Source organism: Cenococcum geophilum, assembly GCF_001692895.1.
Source record: "Cenococcum geophilum 1.58 unplaced genomic scaffold K441scaffold_5, whole genome shotgun sequence".
In the NCBI taxonomy this organism is placed as follows: domain Eukaryota; kingdom Fungi; phylum Ascomycota; class Dothideomycetes; order Gloniales; family Gloniaceae; genus Cenococcum; species Cenococcum geophilum.
This window is the reverse complement of record NW_027137563.1, coordinates 3,250,697-3,275,867: the sequence shown is the minus strand read 5'-3', so window position 1 is coordinate 3,275,867 and position 25,171 is coordinate 3,250,697. Positions and strand designations below refer to the sequence as shown.

Below are 25,171 nucleotides of genomic sequence, written 5' to 3'. Positions count from 1 at the left end.
TACTCCATACGTATTAGATATATATCTCTTAAAATACATTATACTATTTAGATTAATGGAATATTTAGGGTAGCGATATTAAAACTCTCTCTAATATTTAGGGAGTTAAAAGTGGGTTTCTATATGCTTCTTTAGGACGTCTTTTTATAGTATATAGCGCATCTGTTTTTTATATAAGAACCTATTATTGCCTATATAAATAAGGTATACTAGGTAGGGAAGCTTTATAGGATATAACTAAATAGTTTTAGCTTTAGCGGCGTCTAAAGTGCTAAGCTCTTATTAAATAGTCCCACAATATTTATTATCCGGCGACTCTTCCTTTAGAGACATATAATTAGGAGTTTAGTAATTTAAGGTACTCTTAAAACTAATATCCTTTCGCTTTTGTATATAAGATATTTTCTCGTTTTTAAAGATAATAAAGTCTATTTTCTTTTATTTTAAAGGTTTACATTAAGCTGTTTCTTCTTAGTAATATAGTTAAGCTAGGTTTTTAATAAACTTAACCCGGGCTTTTTTATTTTTAAAAGGTGTAAAGAGTATTTTAGCAATAGTAGCCCGCTTTAGAAGTTTAAATTCCTACCTTAGTTAGGCCCTTCCTACTAAGCTAACTGGCTATCTTAATTAGGTTAATTAAGTTATAGAATTCGCGAATAGCGGTTATTAATCGTTCCCTCTATAACCTTTAATACATTATACCAATATTCCACTTAGTCTCTTTATATTACTAGTATAATTTAGTACCTTTAGCCTTAGTAATAGGGTAGAGGCCTTTATTATAGATAAGGTTTTTATATTCTTCTCGTTTATTATAAAGCGCTCTAAGCTTAGGGTTATTACGGACTTCTTCTAGCTGGTTATTATTAAGCTCTATAGGCGCTCGCCGATCTTATAACAGCCCCACTCTTATAATAGATTTAATAAGGAGATCCTATAAAGGACTTCTAAAATAGATGCTCTAGTAATTACGTGTAATATGCGTTAATATATAATACTTCTTATACTTACTACCGAGATAGCCTATGGTCTGGTTCCGCTCTTCTAAAGTAATAGTGTCTATCTATATAATTAATATATAACTAGGTCCAGAGGTAATTATTAAGCGGTTCTACCGTTAATGTTTTTACCTAAAGCCCGTTATAGCTGGTATAGCTCTAGTACCTCCTTAAACCTAGTAATAAGCCCTAGGCGTACAAATATGTTATAGTATTTAGCGTATAGAAAGGCCTTTTCTTTTATAATATTGCCACCCCTAGTTATATAGCTAACGTCGCAGAAGAATAGCTAATTTAGTACTTTGTCCTTCCACCCAACGCGTAGCACTTCGCGGTACGCCAATACCTTAAGGTTAAAGATATCTTAAACACTCGTAAAGTTATCTTAAAATGCGTCTTAACTAACGCTAATAGCTAAGATATGCGAAATAATATAGAATATAGGAAGGTCTTCTAGACGGAAGGTAAATTTCTTTTTATAGATTTATAGTTAGTAGGATATATTATTTAGATATAGTATAAAGCTTACGGTTTATTATTCTTTTCTATATTATTAATATATTCTAGGTTTATATTTACTATAACCATACTCTTATTAGAGTGTTTCTTACTATAAATAACTATAACGTTAATATTCTTAAACCAGACGGCTTTATTGCTGCCTTTAGTACTAGCGCTTTCCACTAGAGCGCCTAGTCTTGTAGCTATAGCTACACTAAGTAAAAGAAGAAGCAAAATTTAGACTTAAATAAAGCTATAGAGTGGCTTAGTATCGTTAATCTAGAGAGCGTAAAGGGTAGTATAAAGGTCTTAGACGAATATAGCATACTTTTCCTTTACAGACTTATTAAGCTTAAGGCTTGGGATCCACTTCTATAACTATTAGCCTACCTTAAAGGAGGGGTAGGAACTTATATTGTAAACATTATTAAAGACATCACCGTCCATCTTATGGCGTATAAGGTCTATATAGCATATGCTAATTTGTTTCTAATAGCTCCGCATTAAGCTCTCCTTCTTAATTTAAAAATGTCTCTTCCGCTAGCGGAGATATGCTTTAAATACTATTAGGGCGCATTTACGCAGCTAGTCGTCTACGGTTTTTTAGGTTTTCTTTTTAATCTTTAAGCAGTACCTAGTTTATAGTAATTAGAGGGTGTAATAACAAATTAGTAGAAATTTTTATAATTTATATCTCCTAGATTTTGCCTTCCCTCTTTTATAGTTTCTTAGTATAAGAAGTATAGTTTAGTTTCGCGGGTCCCTCCTCTTCTAATTTAGTAATGTCTTTTAGTATTTCCTTAGCTTTAGAGTCTAATTCCACATCTAATCCCGCATCTAACTCTGTATTAAACTCCGCATCTAATTCTATATCTAGTTCTTTAGAATTTAAATCTATACTATCTTCTAAACGAATATATATATCTAGGTTGGTATCTATATCCGAGTCTAGACTTTAGAGTTGTGGATTTAAGTTTTAATAAACGGCGGCGGCGTAGAGTGCTCTTCTCCTCTCCGTCCTATAAGCCAGAGCAGCTACTTTAATAGGTGTACTACTATTCTAGCAACGGCGAGTTTGCTAAATAGGTAAGGTAAATATTATAGATAAGGATTAAATCGCCAGAGAGGAAGTAGAATAAGGATAGTAAAGGGAAAAAAAGAGGAAGTGGAATAAGGGTAGTAAAGGGAGAGAGTGCAGGGAGAGGGTAAGCAGGCCATTTCTTTAAGTAGACGCTAGCCTTTTTATATAGGCTGTGCTATTGTTAAATTAACATAAGCGCTGACGAGCTTTACTAAAGCTCGTGTCCCATTTCTAACCCCTTTAGAATAATAGACGGGGCAGGGATAGGAAGTGCTTAAGCGAACAGAGCTTCTTTAAAGCGGCGATGTGATAGGGTCTAAGCGAGGTAAGAACGCTGCTAAAAGCGGCGGCTAATAACCCCCAAAAACAGATGCAATCCCACCACTACATGTATTTAACTAGTAATTAAGAAATATAAATTCTTTACTAAGAAGACAGATTTTATTAAATTTATTATTAAACTAAACCGACTTAGTATAGATCTAAAAAAGATTAAGGCTATAGTAAATTAGTAAGAACTAGAGAACGTTATATAGTTAAGGTTATTTCTAGGGTTTTATAATTACTATAGAAGGTTTATAACTTAATAGTTAAATAATATTAAGCTATTTATAAGGTTAATAAAGAAAGAAGAACCTTAAGTATAGGGAGAAGAACAAAGGAAACTATTTAAGGAGGTTAAGGAGTTATTTACTTAAGACCTAATCCTTAAAATCTACTAACTAAAATTAAAGACAGTGATTAAAATAAATACATTAAACTTTATACTAGGGGTATACTTCCTATAGAAATATAAGGACGGATAGCACCTAGTAGTATATTATAGTTAGAAGATAACACTATTAGAACTAAACTATAACATCTATAACAAGGAGTTATTAGGTATAGTTATAACACTTTAAAAATAGAGAGCATTCTTATAAGGTATAGAAAAGCTATTTATAGTTAAAACGGATTATAAAAACGTAACGGGGTTTCTAATAACAAAAAACTTAACTAAAGATAAGTTAAATAGGCAGAAATGCTTATAGAATACCATTTTAAGATTTAGTATACTAAGGGTACAGATAATACACAAGTAGATACTCTAAGTAGAAAGGCTAAACTATAAAATAAGGAGAAGCTATTAGGGGCTTTACTATAAAAGGATATAAATGGATTAATTAAATACAATTATCCGAGAATTATAGTAATAAGAGAAATTAGTTAGACCTATAAATTACTAAAAAGTAACTAGTTATAAAAGATCTAAGATATATAGATAGAGGATTAGGACTTAGAGTAGTATAAAAACTAAAAAGTAACGTATATGCCTAAAAGTATTATAAAAGAGTTTATTAAGTCATTTTATAAGGGACTAACTTAAGGATATAATAGAGCTATAGGCTTAGTGTTAAGACTCTAAAAGAAGTACATTATTAATAAAATCTAGGGACTAGTAAGATAAGTTATAAGTAAATATCTAGATTACTAAAGGAATAAACTAATGAGATATAAGCTATATAGAAAGCTATAACTTATTAAAATACTAGGAAGACTATAGGAGGTTATATTATAGGACTTTATTATAAAGTTGCTAAAATTAAGAGATCCTATTACTAAATAAGATTATAACACAATCTTAGTAATAGTAAATAAGCTAATAAAGTAGGGATACTTTATAACATATACAAAAGAAATCTTAGCGGAAGATATCGCTAAAATTTATATTAAAGAAGTATTTATAAGATATAGAGCACTAAGTAAAATTATATTAGATAGAGATCTAAGATTTATAGCAGTATTTTAAAAGGTATTCTTAGCGGAATAAGGAGTTTAAGCAGTAACTTCTACTATATATTATCCGCAGACAGAAGGTTAAATAGAAAGATTAAATTAAACACTAGAACAGTATCTAAAACACTATATTAATTATATATAGAATAATTAGGTATTATTATTACTAATTATACAGTTCGCATATAATATAACACCTTAAGAAGGAATAGGAATATTACTATTTAAGGCGAATTATAGATATAAGCTAAGAATATCGCTATTACCACAATAAGTAAAGAAAATAAGTAGCACAGCTAAGCAAAAATAGAGATACTAATAAATCTTTATATAAACCTTACAGAAATAGTAAAGGTGGTATAGTAAAGAATAAAAAAGTATTATAACGCTAGGAGATCTAAGGGACCAGATCTTAAGAAGGGAGATAAAGTATAACTACTATATAAAAATTTTAAGAGTTAATAACTAAGTAAGNAGTTAGANTACGTTAGACTAGGACCTTTTAAAATTAAAAAAAGAATTTTATTAGTTACGTTTAAGTTAAACCTACTAGCTAAAATAAAGATCTATTCTATATAGCACATCGTAATACTAGAGCTAGCATACGGGAATATTAAGCTACTAGTCTATAAAGCAAACATATATAAAGGACAGGAAGAGGATAAATAGCAAGTTTTAAAGATTATTAGCTATAAGGATGTTAATAATAAAATATAGTATAAAGTAAAGTGGATAGGCTATAATGAGACTACCTAGGAGCTACTAGAAAATTTAAAAAACGCTATAGAAAAGGTACAGGAGTATTAAAAGAAAAAAGGTTAAGTAGTATTAATAAAGAAGGATCGCCAAAAAATGAACCACCTAAGGGGGATATAGGAAGAATAATTACTAAGCTACTTAGAGTTATTTCCTTCTCTATTAAAAGAGAATCCGTTCTTTTATTACTAAGTTCCTGTAAATCTTATTTTATAAGTTTCCACTCCTTAGAACGAACCTTCTTACAAACTTTCTTAAGACAAAGAAGATAAGTATAAGCGTTTTAACGAGCCTCCAGTATATAACGCTCCTTATTATAAATATAAGTTAGACAAAGCTTATTATAAATATAAGTTAGACAAAGCTTATTAGTATATTAAAGTTAATAAATCTTAGCTAGCGCCTCTAACAATTTATTATTGAGCTTTATAGTAGTAGATTAAACCTAAAACCCTAGCAGCAATTAATAGGGGTACTTAAAGACTACTTAGAGTAATAAGACGCGTACACTTAGCGTTAGAAACAGAACGAATATCGCAAGAAGATCGCATATTTGCTTATATACACTCAGCACAAGAGGACGGTTATTAGTTAATAGGTAATACAATTATAATATAAACTAACCCCTCTTTCGCTCAATAAGAATAGGAAGGCATAATCTTACCTAGTAATAATATAACGGATACAGTACGAGACCGACGCTTAGCTAAGGAAAAAGGAATAGCCTTAGGTATAATAAGTAATAATATTAACCAAATTAATTAGATGGACATTATACCTCTAATAAATGACCTAGAGATACTAGGTATCTTTAAGGATAAAGATAAAAAGGAGGGAGATAGTGTTACAGACGCTTTAAGTACAATATTACAACTACTAGGAGAGGAGTTAAAAGAAGCTAGTTGGTTAATACAAGCATAGTCTAGGATAGAGCCGATAGAACTATATAACGAGGAATAGTAACTAAGGTTATATAATAAGCTCTATAAGCTCTATAAGATCTATAAGGAACGTTTTATATACTTTACGTACCTTACGTACCTTATATACAAGAAGGATTTCATAGAAGTATAGTTATATATTTAAGGACCCTTAGTCCCTACCTAGATAGTTCCTTCCTTATAGTGATTCTTAGAATACAATTAAAGTTAATCTATTGGGCAACCACTCCACTAGTTGTTATTACGTTGTTAACTTCCTACAGCACCTATATACCTAGCCTATTAACGAGTCTACCGTAGTTCCTACTACAAGGCTCCGTTACACTACTATAAAGATATTAGTTTTACTTACTACCTTAACTAAATTAATAGCGATTTTTTATCCCGGGGATGGAAAATCCTAATTAGCCTATTTAATAATAGAATTGGTAAAACCCTATACTACTACCTAACGCGAAAATATAATACGTGATAAGTTATAAGTCTTAACTAAAATTGAATTATTTAGACCTTTGGCTAAAAGGGGGGGTACTATAATAGGACTAGCCTAGTTATAGTAGGAATGTCTTAGTAAAACACTTAATAGATAAATTCCGACGCTTTAACTAAATTCTGCTAGACTAATTAAATTTTATTAAAGTCTGTTGAAGACCGTATGCGTATATGCGCACGCATTGACTACTAAGCCCCTGACTATTTAATTATATAATTCTCTTGTTATTCCTTTCTCTTCTTTACGCAACGTCTTGTTCTTAGCGAGAGCTATATACCCTTAGATTTAGATAGAATTTATATTATTTCTTTAAATCTTCCCTAAAGCCTCTTCGCGCCCTTATACTTATAAACGCCTACTTAAAGCTTTACTTCTTATTTAATAGCTAGACTATAGGCAGCAGTAAGCACTTACTTACTAGCGTTTATATTTATTGTCTTAATTATAAGGGTAGAGTTATTAACTACTTAATTACTCTATTAGAGCAACTTAGCCGCTATATTAAAATTAAATACGCCGTAGTAATTGGCGACGTTCTAGCTTATTTTAAAGTTACCAAAGAGAGTCTTAGCTATTTTATTATTATTAATACTAGAAATAATAATACCTACTTAGATTATTTAGCTACCATCTTTAATTTTAAAAGAATAATTAGCGTATTTAGTGCGCAGCTTATACGCTTAATCTTATTACTTAGTTAATTATATTTAAATAAGATAAAGACGGGTATAAATATAATTAAGAGAACGTACTGGTAAGATAGCAAGTAAAAATTATCTTCTTACTTATTTATTAACTTCTACTATATAGAATAAAGAATGTTTCCTTAGAGAATAGTAAAAAAAGACCCCCTTAGCGTTCTTATTAATATCCTTAACTCTATTAATATTGTTAGCGACTTAGTCAATCGAGGCATGAGCACAGTAAGAGGGACGCGCAAGCCTATGCGATTGGATTGTTTATAAACGAGAATCTAAAGTTAGGGAAAGGAAAGAAAAAGAAGAGCAGCGCCGCTCAATATTTTATAAGATCTTCGCGTCACGTAACCACAATATACGGCAATCTGTGGCAACTTACCAGTGCGAAGTTCTGCTAAGTTCTGCCATCTAAGTTCTGCCAAGTTCCGTAATATTACCCCCCCCTTTAGCAAAGCCTGCCCTTAGGCTTTATATGTCCGTATTACTCCTACAGGGCGTTCTTATCTTTATATTCTTCTGGTAGCCTATTGTCTTCGCTATACTAGTACTCTATCTACTTATCTAGGTACTTTAGGGGTCCTAGTTTATTAGGGTAACGGCTATAGAATTCTTAAAGCTTATAGGGACTGCCAATAAAGTTCTATATAGGGTACTAGGTAGGGTCTAGGTTATAGCCTTTCTAACTAATATAGTACTTTAGCGTTTTCCTTACTAGTTTATAGGCTAGTACTTCTTTAATCTCCTATTTATTATCGCCACTAACTTAAATTAGTAGGGGAGGTTCGTTCTTTTATCTAGGTAATAGGTCGTTTATAGCTTTCCTATCACAGAACCCCACCACAGGGGCCTCCATAGGAGAGCCCCGTGCTCTTACATATACCTCGCGTACAGCTTATATCAGCTACGCGTAGGTATATCACCTCCTTACGCCCTCAACCCTTACGATCAATTGCGTAACGTCTTATAGACTCCTTAAATACATACGCTCTATAGCCACTGCCCTCGTTCCGTGACATTACATTACGCCTTTTTACTACTAACGCTTAGCCTACGACCAATTCTACGTCTCTATAATACTGCAGGCGCTGCTAAAAGCAGCGTATTTATAAATTACCTTACTTTATACTTCTAAGGAACCCATAATAGTAAGATAATATTCCTTACTAGCTACTATATTAAACCTAAAGAATAATTTAATACCTATATTTAACCTATAGCGCTAATTAATCCTAAGAGAATTTAATTTATTAGCCTTAGCCTTAACCCCTAAAGAGATAGACACCAATAATATCTTATCTTTTATTAACTATATAACTATAGACAAGTAAACGGAAGGGCTATTACCCATTAAAATTGAAATATAAGACGCTGAGACGTTTATAAAAATAGTAGCATAAGACCCTAATAAATACTACCGCCTTCTATAGAACTACTACCTAAAACTTATACAAGCTAAGATACATACTATCTAAGATTACGATATTATCTAAGACCTATAAGCTTATAAGGCGCTCGCCGACAATATATATTAAGAAACTAAAGACAACCTCCGCGTATCTAAACGCGATGTCTAATAGTTAAAGAAGAATAAGATTATACTAATTGCTACAATTACTAAAAAAGAAGGCACAATTAAATACTTATAATCTTAGCTTAATGAGTACATTTATAATAATGCTAGACACCTCTTTACTATATATAACGCCACCTAAGTCTCTACGCCCCCAGTAACTTCACCTACTTAACACTTAATAAAGGGTTAGCGCTAAGCAGCTTTACCTAACAGGAACCCCTACTAAAGTAGCGATAATAAAAGCTATAATAATTAGACCTAAACTGCCACTATAAAGTCTAATACACGCTACCTTAATCTGCTAGTCTTTTAGGGAGACCGCAAGGAATATAGCCACTAGAAGATATAAATCCGTAAAAAACTAACTTAAAGCGCCTACCTTTTTCCTATAAAAGATACTAAGATTGGCTATATTATCGGGCGAATAAAGGGTATACTATTTAATAGACTCTTCGCCTAATAGGAGACTAGTAGCCCCTAGAAGTGGCAGTTTTACTAAAAAGTCCTTAATAATCTTAACCTAATATACCGCGACTATAACCTACTAGCCACTAACTGAGCTAAACTATAAGCCTTAAAGATAAACCTTACTAAATTATTTAATAAGTTTTATATTAAATTCTAGGAATATACTAAAGCCCTTACCTAAGACAATACTAAAGACCAGGAGGATTTCCTTAAAAAAGTTACTTATTACCTTAGTTACGCAGCCGCTAGCTATAACTACAACAATATCTATAAAATGGTAGCAGCCCTATAGAAGATTAAATAATAATTAAATTAGATTGCTACTACTAACCCTTACCTAAAGACCTCTCTATAGAAGCCCTTTAGGCCTACTAAACCTATATATACTAAGCTACCAACGCCTACTACCTTAAGTACTACTAGAGCTAATATTAACCTCTCTATACTAACCTTTCCGCAAAAACTCCTAGATGGAGAGCGCGAGCTACTTTAGAAACTAGGACGCTGCTATAAATGCCGTTAAGAAGGCTGTTATTGTAATAACCTAAACTGCCTAATAGCTAGGTTTAGTATTTGCCGCCTAATACCTAATCTAATACCCTAAACACTAAATATATTACTACGCGCCACTACTATATAAGACAAAGACGCAGTAATAGCAGTAAAATTGGATACGGAAGCGGAAACCGCTAAGATTCTACCCTAAGTTGTGGGTTAGGACGCCCTAATAATAGAGGGATCTATATATCGGCCTACTTAATAGATAACTTAGTAAAGATAAACGGATAGAAATAGATAGTTTTACCTATAATAGGAACTTCTGCCGAAAAATAATATAAAAGCTGTTCTATAATTAACTGCGGAGCTATTAATAAATTTATAGATACCTAATTTATGCGCACTTATAGCCTACTTACCTTACCCCTTACTAAAGCCCGCGCCCTATAACTTGCTAACGGTAGTTTTACTACATAGAAGATTACTTATATAGTATAACTTTACTTAAATATAAACGGGTACCAGGAAGAGCTCTAGGCCTATATTATACTACTTACTAACTACCCTATTATCCTTGGAATAAGCTAGCTTAAATAATATAACCCTACTATTAACTAGAAAAAGAGAGAAGCAATATTTAACTCTAAATACTGTAGAGAGACTTACCTAGGACATAGCCTAGCCGCTTTTATTTACTTATCAAAATATTAACCTAAGAAACCCCTTATTACCCTACCTATAACTAACTGCTACTATATAAGTGCCGCGGCCTTTTACTGCATAGCACGTAGAAAAGGCTAGACTGTTATTACAGCCTCCTGATTATAACTATATAAGCTTAATAAAAAATAAGACTATATCCTCTATAGTAATAGAATAGACATAGTTAACCTTTTAGAAGATAACGCCTCTGTAGAACTTTATAGACTTTCACCTTTAGACTTTAAGAAGTTTATAAAGCTTAAAAAAGGATTTACTAATAAGGAACTCTATAAGCTCCTCCCTAAGAGGTACTATTTTTATTTATTAATATATACTTATAAAAGAGCGTAGATATACTCCCCCTATATTAACCTAATAACTATACCATTAATATTAAATAAGGAAAAATGCTACCTTATAAGAGACCTTACTTAATGTCTAAAGACGAACTTCTAGTTATAAAAAAGTATATTAACGAACACCTTAATAAAGGATTTATCCGCCCTAGTATATCCCTAGCAGCCGCCCCTATCCTTCTTACTAAGAAGCTAGAAGGAGGTATTTAATTCTATATTAACTATAGAGGACTTAATGCTATTATAATTAAGAACTAATACCCCGTACCGCTTATATATAAGACTTTAGAGTGGCTTAGTTAAGCCAAAATCTATACTAAGCTTAATATTATCGCCGCCTTTAACCATCTCTAAATACGGGAAGGTGATAAATGGAAAACCGTATTCGTATTACGCTTTGGCCAATTTAAATATACTATTATACCCTTTAGCGTATATAACGGCCCAGGCACCTTCTAAAGCTATATTAATAACGCCTTATAGGACTACCTTAATGACTTCTACTCTGCGTACCTGGATAATATACTTATCTATAGTAATAACCCTTTTAAGCATACTAAGTATATTTAAAAAGTCCTAGAGCGCCTTAGGAACGTAGGACTTTATATTAATTTAAAGAAGTATAAATTCTTAGTTATAGAAGTAAAATACCTTAAACTAATTATTATTACTAAGGGTGTCCATATGGACCCTAAGAAAGTATATATAATTACCAAATAGTAAGCCCCTAACTGCATTAAGGACGTATAAGCCTTCCTTAGTTTCGCCAACTTCTATTAGAAATTTATATACAACTTTTTAGGCGTAGTAGCACTACTTATAGCAATAATATAAACAAAGGGCCTTTCTATAAAAGGAAGAAAAACGCACCTATATTTTACCTAGACGCCTAAATATAAAAAGGCGTTCTAAGACCTTAAAACCGCTTTTACTAAAGCACCTATCCTAGCTTACTTTATACTAGGATAACAACTCTACCTTAAAACTAACTCCTCAGACCATGTTAACGCAGGCGTCCTCTTTTAAATAGGTGATAACGGCCTTCTTTACCTAGTTATATTCTACTTATCTAAGCTTATACTATAAGAGTATAAATATAAGATCTATAATAAGGAACTTCTTATAATTATATAAGCGTTTAAGGAATTCTAACTAGAACTCTCCTTAGTAGAACCTAATTAGCTAACTAAAGTCCTTACGGACCATTGCAATCTTAAATACTTTATAACTATAAAGCAGCTAAACTAACGCTAAATACGCTAGAATGAGTTCCTCTCTAGTTTTAACTTTAAAATTGTATATAGACTAGGAGTATAAGGTGCTAAACCTAATAACCTAACACGCCGCTCGTAAGGCCTTCCTTAGTTTAAAAATAACCCTTATAATTAGTTTTAACAACAGACGATCCTAAAAGTACGAAATTTAGCCCTAGGTATACTACCTATAATAGAGCTAACTATATCTTAGCTTTATACTATAGAACTAAAGTTACCTCCTAAAATTAATAAGCTTATTACCACGGTATATAACACCTCTATTAACCTATTACTATATTAACTTATTGCCGTAAAGACCGCTAGCGCCCGTACGCTACCTACTAACCTCTAAAGCTTAGGCTAGATTAATATAGCAGCCTTAAAAGTAAAAGAGAACAGGATCTATTATAGAGGCCGCCTATTTATCCCTAACTTAAAAAATCTATAACGGCAACTAATCTAAATGGCCTATAACCTCTAATTAAGCGGCTACCTAGGCAAAGGAGGAACCTACAAGCTTCTTAGCCGATACTACTTTTGGCCAAAAATGATAAACTTAGTTAAATACTTTATAGGCGCCTACTATAGTTATAAGCGCGCTAAGGCCTTTAATATAAAGTACTAAGGACTACTATACCCTCTACTAGTACCTATACGACGATAGGCAGATATTGCTATAGATTTCATTGTTAACCTACTACCCTATAAATAACACGGCCATACCTATAAGAACATCCTTATAATAATATGCCGACTTATAAAAGAGCGCCACTACGTCCTAACTAAAGGTATAGCCGTTAGCGATATTACTAACGCCTTTCTTCGCGAAGTTTACTAACTATATAGGTTACCTAACTTAATTACGTCTAACCGAGGTATATAATTTTACTCTGATATATAGAGACGAATCTGCTAACGCCTTAGCATCTCTATTAAGATGTCTATATCCTTCTACTATAAAACTACTAGGTAACCGGAAAACGCTAATGCCAGTATAAAAGCGTACGTATAATAGGTAGTCGCCTATAGTTAAGATAACTAGGTAGATTACCTCCTACTAGGTAAATTTATAGCGAATAACTATATCTTAACTACTATAGGACTTACCCCGTTCTTCGCGAATAAGGGTTATTACCCCTAATCTGGCATAAAGCCACCAGAACCTATTAATAAGAAACTGCTATATAGAAAACGCCTTAAGATACTACTTACTAACTAGTATGCAGACTGTATAAAAAATCTACTCGACTACTATAAGGGAGAAATGGCCTAGGCTTAAGCAAAGTAGGCCTACTTTGCTAACTGTTATAGAACGCCATCACTAGAGATACGTGTTGGCGACTAGGTATAGCTAGATATATATAATATCTCTATATAGAGGCCTATAAAGTCACTTAATTATAAGAACCTTAGCCCCTATTTAATTAAACGAGTTATTAATAGGGGAGCCGTATATAAGCTAGAACTCCCGCCTACTCTAGCTACCCGTAGGATATAGCCTATATTTTACCTATAGCTATTACACCTCTATTAGCCTAACCCCTTACTAGGGCAGATATAGCCTAAACCCCTACTAGTACTAATCTGAGATAAGAACGAAGATGAGAACTATAAGGAGTGGACCGTTAAATAAATTATTAACTTTAAATACTTTGGCAAAGGTAGAGGACGACGGCTTTACTATAGAGCTATATATATAGGATTTAATATAAATTAGCTAGAATAGTAACTATGGGAAGACCTTAAAAATGCAAAGGATTTAATTAACGACTTTTATTATACAAACCTATATAAACTAGGCCTAAGTAGAGATTTTATACCTAATCCTCTATAGGAGCCTGTCACAGCGACTCAGTCAATCGAGGCACGAGCGCCGTAGAACGTATGCAAGCCTGTACAATTGGTAGTCTATTGACCCGGATATCAAGATAAGGAGCAGAAGGTGGAAAAGGACACGTCTATATACATATGCCAAGGCTTAAGCGAGAGCCCCCTAACTAGATTTGTTACGGTGCCGTAACAGAGCCCTTATAGAGTTAAACCGTTATACATTACTACGTAAGGGCAAATTGCCGTTAGATTACGGTAAAGTGCGATTATATAACTAGAATATTGTTAAAATGTCTAGGAACTTTATATAAGGGTACTTTTGGTCCCTTACTCGGCTGCATCGCCTAGGGGCTCTTAGGGGTCGCTAAGGCTAGCCTTCGGCTAGCCCTTGGCACCTCCTTATAAGCACCTTAAGCTTGCAGCCCTTCCCTCCTTATCGGTTCGTCTCTGTACTTAGGCTATTACCTACCCTTATTACTATATCGTCCTCTTCCATCGACTCCCTATGTGACTTATGCTCGGCTTACCTGCTCCCTACTGTATACCCTAGTAATACTGCCTTACATTTAAACCGATCCTACACCCTTATGGGTGGTAGCCTGCAGTAAGCCGAGGGCTGCGCCCTTAAGTAATTTCACAATCCTCTATTTTTACCTAGGACGATCGCGTTCACTGCGACATAGTAGGTATACTAGCAGACGCCTAGCAGATCGCATCCGCATAATAGTGTTAGAATACGGATTAGGTCCTCTACCTTTACCTAGGACGATCGCGTATGCTATAAAGCAGCTATACTAGCAAGACGTTTAGCAGATCGCACCCGCTTACGGTAGTAGATATGGATTAGGAGATAAGGGAGATGGTAGCCACCTGGCCAAGGGTCGGGGCTATCTAGATCGTACGCGATCATCTCTTAACGCGATTAGTATACCCGCATACAATTAACAGTGCAGCGGTATAGCTCTGCTCCAACGGCGACCTAAAGGCGATTTAATTGCTATCCGAAAGCTTTTTAGCAGGAGTTAAGGGGGATCTTACGCGATTAAGCTTGCATACTCTATAGCTAACCGCGGTTCACTCACTACAGAGGTCCCACTAATAGAGATTAGAAGGTTAAACGTCCTTAAAGAGATATAGCTACCCTAGAGGCTATCTAATTGCTATTTAATAGTCACCTAAAGAACTAACGGCTAGTTTTTAAAGCTATAGCTACTACTATACGCTTCCAGATTAAATGCAACTAAGGGCGACTACCTAATCAGCTAAAGGGCTGCTGAGATTAAACCGTAGGCGGTTGTCTCTCATTAAGCTACGGCTTACCTTAAGAGCTTTAGCTTAGAGATCCTATATAATCTCATAAGCTACTACTTGCTTTAAGAGCTATGGCTTAAAGATCGTACGTGATTATCTTTCTATAAGACTTTGGTCGCTTTAAGAGCTCTAGCTTGCATTAAGAGCTACAGCTTGCCTAAGAGAATGGCGGCGGCTTAAAGATCCTACGTAATCGACCTAGAGACTCTTTGGCTGTTAGCTATAGGGCTGCCGAGACCTAATCGTAGGGCGATTATCTCTTAGAGCTACAGCTTGCCTAAAAGATATGGCAGCAGCTTAAAGATCGTACGCGATTATCTTCCTATAAGGCTTTAGTCGCTCTAAGAAGCTCTAGCCTGTATTAAGAGCTATAGCTTGCCTAAGAGAATAGTAGCAGCTTAAAGATTCTACGCGATTATCCCTATAAAGCTTTGGTTGCTCTAAGAGCTCTAGCTTATATTAAGAGCTATAGTTTACTTAAGAGCTATAGTTTACTTAAGAGAATGGTAGTAGCTTAAAGATCCTACGCGATTATCTCTACAAAGCTTTAGTTGCTCTAAGAGCTCTAGCTTACTTTAAAAGCTTATAAGACCCGATATCTCTCCGAACCCCTTCCGGGACGAGCCCTCTATAATCTCCCGCTACCGTAAGGTAATAGAGGGGGCTAACCGCAAGAAGGGGGGGGAATATAATGGATATTTTTGCGATTAAGCCGGCTCTAAGTAAAGATTATCTGGCTGTCAGCTATAGAGCTGTTAAGACTTAATCGTAGGCGATTATCTTTAAGACTGTTTGTATATAATTAAGTCTTACCCTAGCAGACGCTCTTTTCCTACCTAAAATAGGCCCTTTTTCCCACTAGGTTTTAGCTATAGGTTAAGGTTTTTATTAAGGCTGCTTAGCTAGTCCTTTTCCCCTATTTCTTTATTCCCCTATATAAGCAAGGCTTCTACACTACTTACCTTTCTATATATAGAATTAATCTATTAGGATACGGGCTAGGGGCCAGCCCTAACTAAGGGGGGGGGCAATATAAGGGTACTTTTAGTCCCTTACTCGGCTGTATCGCCTAGGGGCTTTTAGGGGTCGCTAAGGCTAGCCTTCGGCTAGCCCTTAGCACCTCCTTATAAGCACCTTAGGCTTATAGCCCTTCCCTCCTTATCGGTTCGTCTCTGTACTTAGGCTATTACCTACCCTTATTACCATATCGTCCTCTTCCATCGACTCCCTATATGATTTATGCTCGGCTTGCCTGCTCCCTACCGTATACCCTAGCAATACTGCCTTACACTTTAACCGGCGGTTAAAGTTATCTAATTAGTTGGATTTTTAGATGCTAAGCCCTATTATATAATATTGTTTTAAGCCTTTAGCGATACCCCCCTTTCTTCTTTTCTATACCTTAAGTGTCCCTTTTATATGTATATAGTCCGTCGCCTCCCTTTCGACCTCCGTCCGTCGCCTCAGGGGCGCCGCTGGTTATATACCCCCTGAGGACGCGTCATCACGACGCTAGCCACCACCACCAGTCTGCCACAGAGCGGACGACCTCCTCAACCCGTCTGCCACAGAGCGGACGACCTCCTCTACAACCCGTCTGCCACAGAGCGGACGACCTCCTCTACAACCCGTCTGCCACAGAGCGGACGACCTCCTCCTCAACCCGTCTGCCATAGAGCAGACGACCAGCCACCACAACCAACGATTCCCACTACAACCTGTCTGCTGCAGAGCAGACGACCTCCTCCTCAACCCGTTCTGCCATAGAGCAGGCGACCAGCCACCACAACCAGACGATTCCACTACAACCTGTCTGCTGGCAGAGCAGACGACCTCCTCCTCAACCCGTCTGCCATAGAGCAGGACGACCAGCCACCACCAACCACGATTCCACTACAACCTGTCTGCTGCAGAGCAGACGACCTCCTCCTCAACCCGTCCTGCCCATAGAGCAGACGACCCAGCCACCACAACCAACGATTCCACTACAACCTGTCTGCTGCAGAGCAGACGACCTCCTCTATAACCCGTCTGCTGCAGAGCAGACGACCTCTTCTACAATCCGTCTGCTGCAGAGCAGACGACCCTCCTCCACCACCCGTCTCTGCTGCAGAGCAGACGACCTCTTCCACAACCCGTCTGCTGCAGAGCAGAACGACCCCTAACAACCTGTCTGCTGCAGAGCAGACGACCTTCCTACATCCAGTCTACAGCCATCTCGTGCTGCAGACGACTCTTACTACTATAACCCAGTCTTACGGCTGTCGCGCTATAGGCCATTCAAACTATATAAGAGGACCGAAAGGCGCACAGGCGTACCGGCAGGCGCACCGCAGACAATGCACTGTAGGCCTTATATTAGGGATAGCGATTAGTGGTGGGTGACATAGGGGAGTATAGGGTGCTGGCCTTGTGTATTCATTCAGGCACGTAAAATATAAGGGTGTATTAGGGAATTGGTATTTATTACCCTATAAATACAGACAGACCTTGTGAAAATTTTTTCCTACTAGTGTGGGTTTTTGTAGCAAGGTTCGCCCTTCTAAATCTACTATTAGTAGCTTACTTTAGGGAGAGTAGCTATTAATTACTAATTCCCTACCTATTCTTAAGCAAGGAGGAAGAATAGGTTATATTACCGAAAAAAGTCGTATAGGAATAACTGGTAGTTGTCTCTAAGCTGGCTAACTATATAGAGCCCTTTGTTTTTATATGCAAATGTTACTAAATCTATCTTTTAGAGCGCTTTTTCTACTCTAGGAACGGCAGAATACAGCAGAAATAGATAAAAGAGCCAGGATTTCTTTATTTCCTTAGTGCAAACTAAATATTAGAGAGCAAAATACCAGGACAAAACTCCCCTAGCATTTAAAACGGACTAGAGTGTCCACTTAGTTACTAGTATATGTTAAGCTGCCTAGGAAGGATTTATGTATATAGGACTATAGCGCCATAGCCTAGAGGCTGCATGCGTAGTATTGTACGTAGTATAATACAATTGGATATATATATAAAAAAAAAATTATGTATATAGTAACTATAGCGTCGCCGGAGCTCCGCCTCTATAGAAGGGGGGGTAATATTACGGAACCCTACCGCAGGGGCCTCTATAGGAGAGCCCCGTACTCTCGCATATACCTTACGTACAGCTTATATTAGCTACGCGTAGGTATATTACCTCCTTACGCCCTCGACCCTTATAATTGATCGCGTAACGTCTTATAGACTCTTTAAATACATACGCTCTATAGCCACTGCCCTTGTTTTATGACATTTCTATAGCTTATCTAGCGAGAAAATAGGGTAAACCTTAATTAAATCTGGGAGCTTTACTTTATACAAGTTACCTATCTTCTTAAGGACCTTATATAGTCCCGCCATCTAATAGTCTAGCTTATAGCTAGGCCGTTCCGTTTTTTAGTTCTTTATTATAACCTAAACTATATCGCCTACGGTAAAGTTAGATTCGCGCCTATACTTATTTACCTATTATACTATTAATTTCTAGGCCTTTTTTAGATTTGTATGGGCTACTATCTAGGCTTCCTCTAAGCACTTAGCGTACTACTAGGCTTCCTTATAAGACAGTTTCTTACGTATAGTCCGTAGTCCTTCTGGTCTATCCTAGTTAAAGCTTATTTAGGGTAAATACCCTATTTCTAGTTAAATAGGTGTAAATCCCGTAAAGTTATAGGGTAGGGTTGCCTAGGCGTAATCTATTAGGGGTAATAGTTTACCCTAGTTATCCTAGAAGTAGTTAACAAAAGGCTAGAGTCTCTAATCTAAATATTAATTTATAATCTCCGCCTGGCCGTCTATTTAGGGGTAGTATACTATAGAGAGCTTTAGCCTAATACCTAGGATCTAGGTAAACTTATTCTAAAAGGCCGATATAAATTGCGGGCTATAATTAGATACTATAGTATCTAGTAGTCCATAAATGCGGTAGACGTAGTAGATATATAGTTAGGCCGCCTCCTTAGTATTAATATTCTTATAACAGGGGATTAAAAACAGGCGCTTACTAAAGCGGTTAACTAAAATTATAACTATATTATATCCGTTGCGGTCTATAGAGATATACTACTAGGGGCGGTCGGGTATTAGGAAAGGTTTTAATAGTCCTAGGGTCTTATCTTGTAGAATTGTAAACCTACGGCAGTTGTTGCAGTTCCGTACGTAACGGTTAATATCTATAACTATTCCGGGCCAGTAGTAACGGTTACTAATAATCTTATAGGTCTTATTTTTTCTAGGGTGGGCCGTAGAGACCTAGGTATATGCTTTGGTAATAAGCCAGGTTTATAAATTCCGTTCCTTTACTACTACTAGCCATTCTTAGTGCTTAAGTAGTCCATTTTTAAGGGACTATAGGCTAGTAATATCCTTTGCCTTTTTGCGGTATTCCTATAGAGAAGGGTCTATATAGTTTACTTACAGTAATTTATTAATAAGGTCGAATTCCGTAGGGTTAATAGGATATATCTTAGCGCTTAAAGATTTAGTACTTAGTTCTTCCTATATCTAAGGGTTAAGGTGCTCTGGTTATAGTAGCGTCTAGGTCTATAATAAGATCTTCGCGGCTATTTAGTTATTTAGGTCCTGTTTACGTCTTATAAAAGCGTCCGTACGGTTTATAGCGCCTAGCCTATATATAATTAGGAAGTTAAACTAGAATAGAACGTCTACCTAGCGCGCTTACTGGGCCGTAAAGGCCTTAGTTATTATAAAGTATTCTAGGGCCTTATAATCCGAAACTACCTAGATAAGCTTAGGGATCCCTTTTAGCTATACTCGCCAGTGCTAAAAGTTAGAAATAATAGCTAACATTTCTTTATTATAGATTGGGTAGTTTAGCTCAGCATCTATTATAGTCTTTAAATAGTAAGCAATAGGGTGCTATTCTCCGTCCATCTACTTCTAGGAATAAATGCTAGCAATAACACTATCTAAGGCATCTGTTTCTAGCATTAAGGGCCGTTCTAGGTTAAAGTAGGCGAGTAAGGGAGCGGAGACCAGTCTTTTCTTAAGCTTATTAAAAGCCTACTTATATACGGTGTTAAAGTAAAAGGGCTAGTCCTTTATAGTAAGGCGGCTAAGGGGCTAAGTAATTCTACTATAGTTCTTAATAAAGCGTTAGTAGAAGTTATAGAAGCCTAAGAATAACTATATCCCTTTTATAGTCCGTAGTGGTTCCCATTAATTAATTACGGCCGTCTTTTCTAGGTTAGCCTTAATTCCGTCTATACTAATAATAAACCCTAGGTACTTTATACACTTTATACTAAATTCTAACTTCTTAATATCGGCCTAGAGGCTAGCTTTATAGAGTTATTATAAGACTTTATAGACGTGCTCCTTGTATTCTAACTCGTTCTTAGAGTAAATTATAATATTATCCAGGTAGGCCGTATAGAAGTCGTTAAGGTAGTTAAAGAGTATATCGTTTATATATTGTTGGTACGTAGCCGGTCCATTAGTCAGTCTAAAAGGAAGTACTTTATATTTATATAATTTATATTAAATCCGAAATATAGTAAGATCTATAGATCTAGGGTCTATTTTAATTTAGTAAAAAGCTTAACGGATATCGAGCTTTATAAATACCTTAGCTCTATTAATTTGGGCTAGTGTCTTATTAAGTAGGGGTAGCGGATAACGGTCTTTACGGGTTATATTATTAAGCTTATGGTAGTTAATGCAGAGACAAAGTCCTTTATTTAGCTTTTTTGCAAAGAGAATAGGGGAGGTAAAAGGGGCCTGGCTAGGCTTAATAAACCCCTTTACTAGGTTATTAACAAGGTACTGCTTAGTAGCCTATAACTCGGTAATAGATTGTTTATAGAGGGGGGTATAGCTAAAGGCGTTTTCCTTATCTAACTTAATCTCAATCTTGTGGTTGTATAGTTAATGCGGTAGAAGTATATTAGATACTGCCTTAGAGAATATATCCTTAAACTTTTAGTATTAATGGGGTAGTTTCTATTCTACTAGCTCCTTATCTATAAGCTTACTTTCCTATCCGCTAAGCTCGCTTTCCTTTTCCTTAAGTATCTAGTTAATTTCGTATAAGCTAGTCGTAAAAGTAATAGTATTAGGCTAAACCAAGTTCTAGTAGAATCCTACGGCGCTAATATAGCAGATATTAACTAGTAGGAGGTCCGTAGGTTTCCTTACAGCTATTTACCGGACTATATTTTACAGTCTAAGGTTTATAATCTTTCTTAGCTTCTATTCCATCTTCCGCAAGTTATCCCTCCGGTCTATTAGTTTAGTATAGCGTTTAATATTCCTTACTATTCTTTATAGCTGTATAGGGCCTAAGCTCTCTATAGGGGGCTTTTCTAGGTTATTATTAACTTCCTAGGTCTTTAATACGGGTAGCGTAATATAGGTAGTCTAGGGGCGGCGTAGTATATAGATCCGTTACGGATTAAGCTATATATCTTTCTTAAAGGCCTAGTCCCTACGCATAGCATCGGCCTAGTAAATAGTATTAATCTAGGGCCGTATAAGATTTTCTATTATAATGCTGATTTCTTTTATAAAGGAAGGAGTTAGGGGTAGGGTTTTAGGCTAGATAAGCCGTCTACTTTATATATCTAGCTGTAAGCCTAAATAGGCTAGCTATTTTCTCCTTAAGATTATATTATGGCTTCCTAGGTCCGTAATAAGGAAGGGAACGTTATACTACCTTTGTCTGTTAATACGAAGGTAAATCCGCAATATAGTCGTAATAGGTAGTCCTACCTATCCGTTATACCCATAAATAGGAATTGGCTTAGGCAGTTCTTCCAGAGGCGTATTTAAAAAGTCAGCCAGTTTTACAACGCACTTTATATTAATTAAGGTAAAGGCATTTACTTCTAAGTTAGCTAAAGCAGAAGTTAAAACTTAATATCTATTGTGGAATAAAGTATAAGGGATAATATAGCTTTTTCTATTAACTAGCTGACCCAGATCAATATATAATATATTAATTCCTTTTAACCCTAGGGGGAAGTCTTCCCCTAGGGTTCCTCTTTTTTTAACTTTATACTATCCTCCTAAATTAATAGGACCTCGTTTATCTTTGCCTTTATTAGGTAGTTCCTTATAGGGTAGCTAGGTTAACCGTATAAAAAGTAAGCTCCTTAATTACTAAGGGCCTATATTTAGGGGTCGCTATATATAGGCTAGGTGTACACTAAACCCACAGTAAGGGTAGCTGCGCGGCTAGCTACTAGGTTAACTATAGGCTAAGCGGCCGGTGCTATAGGGGTTGCTAATTATACTAGGGCACTATAGGCCGTTTTTGCAGTACTTATAGCCTGGTTTACGAGGTTTCTAGTTTTTAGCCAATTAGCGCGTGCCTTAATTCGATAAAGGCCTTAGTTAATAGCTAGGCAATAATCCATAAGTTCTTTTAACGTCTATGCCGTAGTATAAGCTAGTAATACGGCCTGCTGTAGGCTCAGGGTAAGCTTATTAAAGAGGTCTAGCAGTAGGTTTTCTTAGGGGATCTAAGCCTATCTGGCTAAATGTAGAAAGCGGGTCTAAAAGGTTAAAAAAGTCTCCGCTATTTTTATATTTAGGCTTTTATAGCTAAGACGGGCGTTCTATACTTTAAAAGGGTCTTTATAAATAGAAGACAAGTATTTAATTATTTCCTCTTTAGAGATAAAAGGGTCTGTTAAGTCTTTAGTATATCGCGAGCGTAAATACGTCTAGGCGTCTCCGCTAGTACGGCTAAAGACATAGGCCATCTTAGCTTAGGGGGTAGGAAAGTAGTCAGCATTAACTTTAAGCTTGTCCCGTAATTAAAGCTTCCAGTTATTAAATATTAGGTTTATTCTATCCGTAAGTAGCGGGGGATCCGCAACCTTTGCTGACCGCTTTGGTACTATATAGGCCTTAGTAGATCCACTAAGGCGCTAGGATAAGGCCTAAAGGACTATAGTAAGTCTTTAGTTATCTAATAATGACTTATTATTAGATATAGGGGTATCTCTGGCTTTAAGCAGCTCTTATAGTCGTTTAATTTTAGTATTAGCTGCCGTAAGCTCCGCCTAGGGGGTTAAAATATTAATTATTTCTTTATCTAAGGTATTTAAGGGTCTTGTAGCTACTTTGCTTACTACTATGTTTTGTAGCATAGTAGTAGGGGTGTTAGGTAATTCTAGGTAATTTCTTTAGGGGTTCTGGTCTATACGTGTCTTATAAATCCTTTCCTTAGGGTTCTATTCTTTTCCTTAGGGTCTTATTCTATGTTATTGTCCTATTTATAATCTTATAGATATATTTAAGTTCCTTCTTAGGAAGAGAGAGTAGAGCGAGCTTTAGATAATATTAGCAACTTAGTTAAGTAAGGCATAAGCACAGTAAGAGGGACGCGCAAGCCTATATAATTAGATTGTCTATAAATAAGAATCTAAAGCTAGGGAAAGGAAAGGAGAAGAAGAGTAGCGCCACTTAATGTTTTATAAAATCTTCGCGTTATATAACCGCAATATACGGCAATTTATGGCAACTTGCCGGTATAAGGGCGCGGAAAGACTTTAGGGAAGATTTAAAGGAACGATATAAATTCTATCTAAATCTAAGGGTATATAGCTCTCGCTAAGAACAAGACGTTGCGTAAAGAGGAGAAAGGGAATAACAAGAGAATCGTATAATTAAATAGTTAGGGGCTTGGTGGTCGATACGTGCGTATATACGTACGCGGTCTTTAACAGACTTTAGTAAAATTTAATTAATCTAGCAGAATTTGGTTAAAGCGTCGGAATTTATCTATTAAGTGTTTTACTAAGACATTCCTACTATAACTAGGCTAGTCCCGTTATAGTACCCCCCCTTTAGCCAAAGGTCTAAATAATTTAATTTTAGTTAAGACTTATAACTTATCGCGTTTTTATATATTCGCGTTAAGTAATAATATAGAGTTCTGCTGGTTCTAATCGTAAATGGACTAATTAGGATTTTCCATCCCTAGGTTAGAAAATCGCTATTAGCTTAGTTAAGGCGGTAAGCAGAACTAATATCTTTATAATAGGTCTTAGTAAGGCGGATCTAACTAATTAAATAACTTTAACTGGCGGTTAAAGTTTCTTAATATTTTGCGTATTACGTAATTATATTATAAATATTATAACATATTTTAAGTTCTTTTTAATTTTAAGTTTCCTACTATTATATTTTATATATTTATATTAGGTGGCAGTTATTTACCTTTATATTATATCTATCTAGCTAAAGTAGGCCGTAAAGGATAGTCTTTATAGAATTCTTTTACTAGGGAAGGCGCGTTAGTTTTAATCTAGTTATAGGTTTTCTAAGTTTATATTTTATATCCTTCCTACTTAATAAGGAGTTTAAATTGTTTAGATTATATTTTCTATTATATATCGTTAATTAAGTTAATAAAGTAAGAACCGTTACCGTTATTAACAATTATAGGAGGTAGCGGTAGCACTTTATAAGTTATAGGTTTACCTTTTAAGGGTTATAGTAAATTTATATAAAACGTTAAATATATTTTTATTTTAGTTAGTAGTTTAAGCTTATAAGTGTATAGGCTTAGTTTCTTTTTAATTTAGTATAGGCCCGTAAACTTCCAGTCTAGTTTCTTTAAGGGTTATAAAGTCTTTAGGTTTTATATATTTAGGTAAACTATATTACCTTTCTTAAAGTCCTATGCAGAAGCTTATTCTTTATTTATATACTATTTCTATAATGTTTAAACGTATACTAATTTACTTTATAATAGTTCTGTTAACTATTTTATTTAATTAGCGAAGTTATATACGTTAATTAGTTAAATCCTCTTAATTATAGGTCCTATTATATTAATTTTAGGTCGTAATTTAAATATAAGTTAAGGGTCTTATCTATAGGTTGCGTAGAACGGTATTATACCTATTAATTAGTTTCTTATATTATTTATAGTAAACTTAA

The 25,171-nt window shown here is 35.3% G+C and overlaps 1 protein-coding gene across 1 annotated transcript; it reads right to left on the bottom strand.

Moving 5' to 3' along the window:
- Positions 1-730: 730 nt before the first annotated feature.
- K441DRAFT_540844 (uncharacterized protein) lies at positions 731-892 on the bottom strand (the record flags this gene model as incomplete). Its single annotated transcript, XM_067642613.1, has 1 exon — positions 731-892. A coding segment is annotated over one exon (162 nt), but the record flags the coding sequence as incomplete, so codon positions are not given.
- Positions 893-25,171: the final 24,279 nt, after the last annotated feature.